The sequence below is a fragment of the Nicotiana attenuata genome, chromosome 1 (assembly GCF_001879085.1).
Source record: "Nicotiana attenuata strain UT chromosome 1, NIATTr2, whole genome shotgun sequence".
Taxonomy (NCBI): Eukaryota; Viridiplantae; Streptophyta; class Magnoliopsida; order Solanales; family Solanaceae; genus Nicotiana; species Nicotiana attenuata.
The window spans coordinates 82,120,703-82,126,702 of NC_031989.1; the positions used below are offsets into that span (position 1 = coordinate 82,120,703).

The 6,000-nt window shown below is 46.3% G+C and overlaps 1 protein-coding gene across 1 annotated transcript; it reads right to left on the reverse strand.

Moving 5' to 3' along the window:
- LOC109237785 (uncharacterized abhydrolase domain-containing protein DDB_G0269086-like) lies at positions 1,302–2,739 on the reverse strand. Its single transcript, XM_019404165.1, has 3 exons — positions 2,440–2,739; positions 2,246–2,338; positions 1,302–2,150 (listed from the first exon to the last, which is right to left on the reverse strand). The coding sequence occupies exons 1-3, from the start codon at positions 2,737–2,739 to the stop codon at positions 1,302–1,304; spliced, it is 1,242 nt and encodes a 413-aa protein (XP_019259710.1).

Consider the following 6,000-nt stretch of genomic DNA (forward strand, 5'->3'; position numbering starts at 1 on the left):
GCCATCAATATATATCAGGTTCGACCTCAGTTGAATCGGGACTCAGGCCACGTGCCTTAGCCATCAGAATATATCAGGTTCGACCTCAGTCGAACCGGGACTCAGGCCCAGTCCCTTCGCCATCAGAATATATCAGGTTCGACGTCAGTCGAACAGGGACTCAGGCCAAGTACCTTAGCCATCAAAATATATCAGGTTCGACCTCAGTCGAACCGGGATTCAGGCTAAGTGCCTTCGCCATCAAAATATGTCAGCTTCGACGTCAGTCGAACCAGGACTCAGGCCAAGTGCCTTCGCCATCAAAATATATCAGGTTCGACCTCAGTCGAATCGGGACTCAGGCCACGTGCCTTCGCCATCAAAATATATCAGGTTCGACCTCAGTCGAACCGGGACTCAGGCCACGTGCCTTCGCCATCAAAATATATCAGGTTCGACCTCAGTCGAACCGGGACTCAGGCCACGTGCCTTCGCCATCAAAATATATCAAGTTCGACCTCAGTCGAATCGGGACTCAGGCCACGTGCCTTCGCCATCAAAATATATCAGGTTCGACCTCAGTCGAACCGGGACTCAGGCCACGTGCCTTCGCCATCAAAATATATCAGTTCGACCTCAGTCGAACCGGGACTCAGGCCAAGTGCCTTCGCCATCAAAATATATCAGGTTCGACCTCAGTCGAACCGGGACTCAGGCCAAGTGCCTTCGCCATCAAAACATATCAGGTTCCACCTCAGTCGAACCGGGACTCTGGCTAAGTGCCTTCGCCATCAAAATATATATCAGGTTCGACCTCAGTCGAACCGGGGCTCAGGCTAAGCACCTTCGCCATCAAAATATATCGGGTTCGACCTTAGCCAAACTAGGGCTCAGGCCAAGTGCCTTCGCTTTCAAATTTATTAGGGTCAACCTCAGCCGCACTAGGGCTGGGGCGAAGAAAAACCAATTGCCGTCATTACAAGGTGATCGCTCCTCCCCGTTCATGTCAGGCCAAAAAGCCGTCATTATCAATCCAAAACTGACATGACGACCTCGGTCGAATTCAAGGGCTGATCGTCCCTCCAAACATATCCATAAAAGAAAAAGAGAAAAACGGAAGACAGAGTAAAACGCGAGACAAACGATGGAAAAAAGAGTACAATTGTCTACAGAGTTAGGAACGCGGGTACTCCCCGCTTACATCCGGCCCTGGCCGGTCGAGACAAGAAAGAAAAATACAGAAAAAACACCAAATAAATAACCGAGCACCGACCGACGAACGGGGTATAAAGAAAAACAACAAGCAACGATAAATCTTTTCTTCACTCGGCGCTACCACCGCCGTCACCGTCACCGCCACTCGCGCCATTGTCAGCCTCGGGCGTCGCCACATCATAACCACAGTCGGCACGAGCTTCACGAGCCTTCTGGCGTGCCACCTCGAAGACGGTCTCGGTCACAATACCCGCCTCCAATAAGTTCTTGTAAACATCGCGTTGAGCTTCGGCGTAAACCCAAAGTTCGTGAGCCTGGTGGGAAACGGCAGTATGCGACGAACCAGCTTGGCTCTGCAATCGTCGGTTCTCCTCCTCTAAGGCCGCAATACGGTCCAACATAACTTGGGCCTCCTGCTCAAGAACAGCAATCCACTCCTCGAGCCTTGCCTCTTTAAGGGTCGCTGTCTCCCTCTCCGACTCAAGCCGAGACTCATGCACGCGGATCGCCGCCTCCAACGCCCCAGCCCTCGACGAGGCACCCCTTTCCAAAAATTTCAAGGCAGCAACCTCGCCTTCCAACGCTGCCAGTTTCCCACTCCATTCCGCAGCCGCCTCCGCTGCTTTGACCCGGTTCTGTTCCGCCTCCAATTCCATCTCCCTCAACTTACCCTGCAGGTGCGCACACTCAGCTGCGATTCCCTTTCCCACCTCAAGCTCCTCGTCTTTCCGACGGATCTGCTCTTCAAGAGCACTTTTACTGCCAAGCGCCTGCAACAACTGCTGGTCCCGCCTCACCAACTCCTCGCCCAAAGCCCGATTACAGGGATCGTTCCGTAAATGCTCGTGCAGCCTTCGGCACCGTTCACGATAACGGCGATATTTCCCCAGCATCTGCAGGAAGATCCTCGAGCGAACCTTGGCTCTGCGTATGTTCTCCACCTCCAACAAGTAAGTCTGCAAAACAAAGGTAAGGAAAAGTTGAGGCAGAGCTAAAACAAAAAAATAGAAAACAATGAAAGGAGAAAAGGAACTAGGAGCGTACTACGTACCCTCAGGCCCATCACGGCCACTTCATCCATCACTTCAATATCTGAAACACTCCTCAAAGACGTGTTCTCGGCTTCCGAACACAACAACTCAAACTGCGACACCAAGCTAGTTCCTTCAGTTAGTAAGTTCAAATCCGAGGGAACATCAATAAAACGGGCCGGCCCCCCTGCGCGCACCGTAGAATTGGTAATACCCTCCTCGAACATGCAACATCGTCAGGGTCCAAATCGGACTCAGATTCATACTCGTCCTCCACCACGTCCTTCCCCCTCTCCGCCTCCGTTGGGGTAGAGCAACTCGCCGTGGCCAACACTGGTACATCAGAGGTCCCTACGGCAGCCTGTAAGGATCGACCCTCCGCCTCGGCAACAGGAACATCGGACAGGGTCGTCGAGACAGCAACATTCCCTTGGCTAGAACTAACAGGTTCAACTTTGACTAACTCCTTCTCCTCGCCAGCAAGCGCCACAGCCGTGCCGCCCTCCGAATCCATCGGGGGAGAATCCAAGTTGATCACCGATGGAGGAGCCGCCACAAATGCCACTCATCGTTTCTGCGAAGGCCTATCCTCCTCCTCATTCGAAGACGAGCCCGTCCGAGAACGAACAAGCCCGGACGGCCTCTCATCTTGTGGCATAGCCCGCGGTGGGGACGCGGTCACTGACGATTCAACCGACGCCGCCCTCGGTACTCGACGAGGCACAGGCGCAGCAGCTAGCCTAGCAAGTGCACCCGGCCTCAGAGTGACCTCCCTACCCGCTAGCTCCGCATATTTGATGAACATGAGGAGCAATTTGTAGAGACAAGGAGAAATTTGGGCCGGGCATACCTCGTAAGAGCGACAGAAGTCTACTATCAGCATCGGGAGCGAGAGTGTACACCCCACCTGGAAGGGATAAGCATAGAACGAGCAATACCCTCGACGGTCAATCTGTACCCTGTCCTTGGTCTTCGCAAGAGCGATCTCGGCATAATGTGGGATACGCCATCGCTCCCGCATTTGAGCTATCCTCACTTCCCCCATTAAAGAAGCAATGTCCCCCTGTTCCACGCTGTCCGGTGCACTGAAATCCATCACTTGATCTCTTGGGTGAGGTAGAATTTCATCGACCGAAGGAATTTCCTCACCTCCCACCAACTCTAACCTTTCGTCTGCCGGAGCGGGATTTTCGACCCCCTGAGAATTAGCCGAGCGATTGCCGCGAGAAGAAGTGCCTGCCATAATCGATTCACGAGCGAAAGAAAGAAGAATTTTGACAAGGGAGACGGAGAAATCAATGATGATAATGATCGGAAGAATAGCGAAAATGCGACTTGACAGAAGAAAAGGCTTCTCGAGATTTCTCTTAGAAGAACAATGAACATGTAAAGAACAAAATGACACATCTTCTCTAGTTATAAATAACGAACTCTACCTGCACGGGACCCAACGATCGCCATTAACACATAACCGTGCACGAAGCGATTCGGTTTCATGAAAACGTGCGCCATTACGAGCGACTGCGCGGGATGATGCTCCACTCGCCAACCAACGGTTCAATTCCAAAAATTCATTTTTAAGGACCCTCCCCGATCATGCCGCTCTATCCGTCCGCCGAAGTCGACTCGAGCACGACCTCGACGAACGGAGGGACTAACTGTATTGGCAGATATTCGGCCATTTTGCGACCAGGGGGTCAACCCCATCACGACCACTTTGTAGTAAACGGTCAACGCCGCTGACTCTTAACTTATGACAGTTGTCCTTAAAACAAACGAGGGGACGTCTCCACAACAAAAGGAGGGGCCCATTCGTGACAAGATGAAAAAGCCTGAGGCTATAAATACCAAGAGAGAGAACCTCCCAAGGGGGGCTTCTTCTGGGACACAACTCTAAATACTCCAGAAATAGAAAGATATACTCCATAAGTGGAGCAAGAAACAAGATCAATGTAAGATCCTGAACCTCTTCAAGGAGAGGCAGGTCAAGTCACCTTGATGAATAAAACCCCATTTATATTGTTCCATAATTGATTATTTCTATGTTTCAAGTTGGTCTTCTAATTCAATGATTAATTATGATTGGGTATGATTTACCCTTTGATTCATTTTGATTGTTTTCGCTTACAAAGTAATTAGTATCTTTTGAGTCAAACACACGTTAGTCCCCTTTAGTATACTTTTGTTCAAACTCGTCCCTCCTTCCATTTTCTTTATATAGAACACTGTAATGGCTTTTGAAGGTTATGAATGAAAAACCTTTATCTTATTTGCATTTGTTTTCCTTCTTCTCTTAGCTTTAGCTTTAGTTTTCTTCTCTGCAATTTCAATCTTGTATCAGTGTTCCTTTTTTTTTTTTCCAGGCCGTTAGTGTTTCTTTTGCAGTTTGGTAACGAAAAAAACATCATTCACCAATTTTGCAAATTTGGTAATCAGGAAAACGCCATTCAGGCTCGTCGAGTTTCATTTTTCGCCAGTGTTTTTCTTTTTCCGGTGAAGGTTTTTGATTTTTTCTCCTTTCATATTTTGACTTTTTTTTTTGACGTGGCTTTTTCTTATTGGTAACATTCGGTATGTCACAGCAAGTGACACTCATGCACTAAACTTTGTTTAGAAATGAAGAATATGTGTTTAATTGACATACTTTATATATAGTTGAGGTATTCAACTCTATATGAAAAAAAGGACAAGTTTAAGGGGCTGTATATGTATTCAGCCGAATTGAAATACAAGAAGCTGCAAAGACACCAAACGGTTCTTTGTTTCTGATTCATCTTTAAGTCTGGTTGTAACTCTAAGTATTAATTTTTTACGTATGTTGCAGCTTCAGATGTGTGGGAGTAATTCGATTATTGTGACTCTTATTCTTCTTCTTTTTTTCCTACTACTTGGATCAAGTTTTCGCAGTAGTTAGGTTGATAATTTATGGGAAAAGGCATAAATGTTTTTCAGTTTTTGTAAGAAAAATATTCTAATATACGTTGTTGTTTTTTTAAATATTTTTGTTAGACTTTTTAGCCTTTAAAAAGCTATTGCGATCATTAAAAAGGGTCGGATGGGCGTGGCCATCCAAGATGCCTCTTAGACAGTAAGTCGTCAAAATAGCGTGGCATAGCCACTTTTACGGGTGGCTATCGAAAAATAGCCACCGTCCGTGATGTCATTGATTTCTAGCCATTTTAACTTAAAATAGAATGTAAAATGACATTATTGCCCTTGCACGCTTTAACATACTCTTTAGTAACTTTTTACTCTTTGTTTGCACAGCAGCGCGTGCGGCTTTCGTCAGAGCACTTTTTTTCGAATCCTTGATCGATTTAGCTCTAATTTTCTTCAAAATTCTCTGGGTGAGTTTTGTTTTTACAATAATGTGTTTGATTCACGTTCTTATTGTTGTTTCGTTATGTTTAAGTTTGATTTACCGTACCGCTAGGGTTTAAATAATTATTTTTTGTGTTCATTATTTTGTTTTGTTACTGATAATTTTATCACTTTGTTCTAGCATATATTATTTTGTTTTGTTTCAATCCAGTATAATATATAGGACATCACCTGTGTGTAATCTTTTTTTCCATTATATTATACTGGAGGAGTTGAGTTTGGGATAGCATATAGTTGAGTTGTTTCAATCCAGTATAATATACAGGACATCACCTGTGTGTAATCTTTTTCAATTATATTATACTGGAGGTAGTTGAGTTTGGCTAGCATATAGTTGTAGTTTTGTTTACAATTCCGAGTATAAGTATACAGGACGATCGACGTGTGTGTTTAC

Coding starts and splice junctions, on each gene's coding strand:
- LOC109237785 (XM_019404165.1), bottom strand. CDS start 2,739: ATGGATTCGGAGGGCGGCACGGCTGTGGCGCTTGCTGGCGAGGAGAAG. Junction 2,339..2,439: donor ATGTTGCATGTTCGAGGAGG/GTATTACCAATT, acceptor TTGGTGTCGCAG/TTTGAGTTGTTGTGTTCGGA. Junction 2,151..2,245: donor TGGCCGTGATGGGCCTGAGG/GTACGTAGTACG, acceptor TTTGTTTTGCAG/ACTTACTTGTTGGAGGTGGA.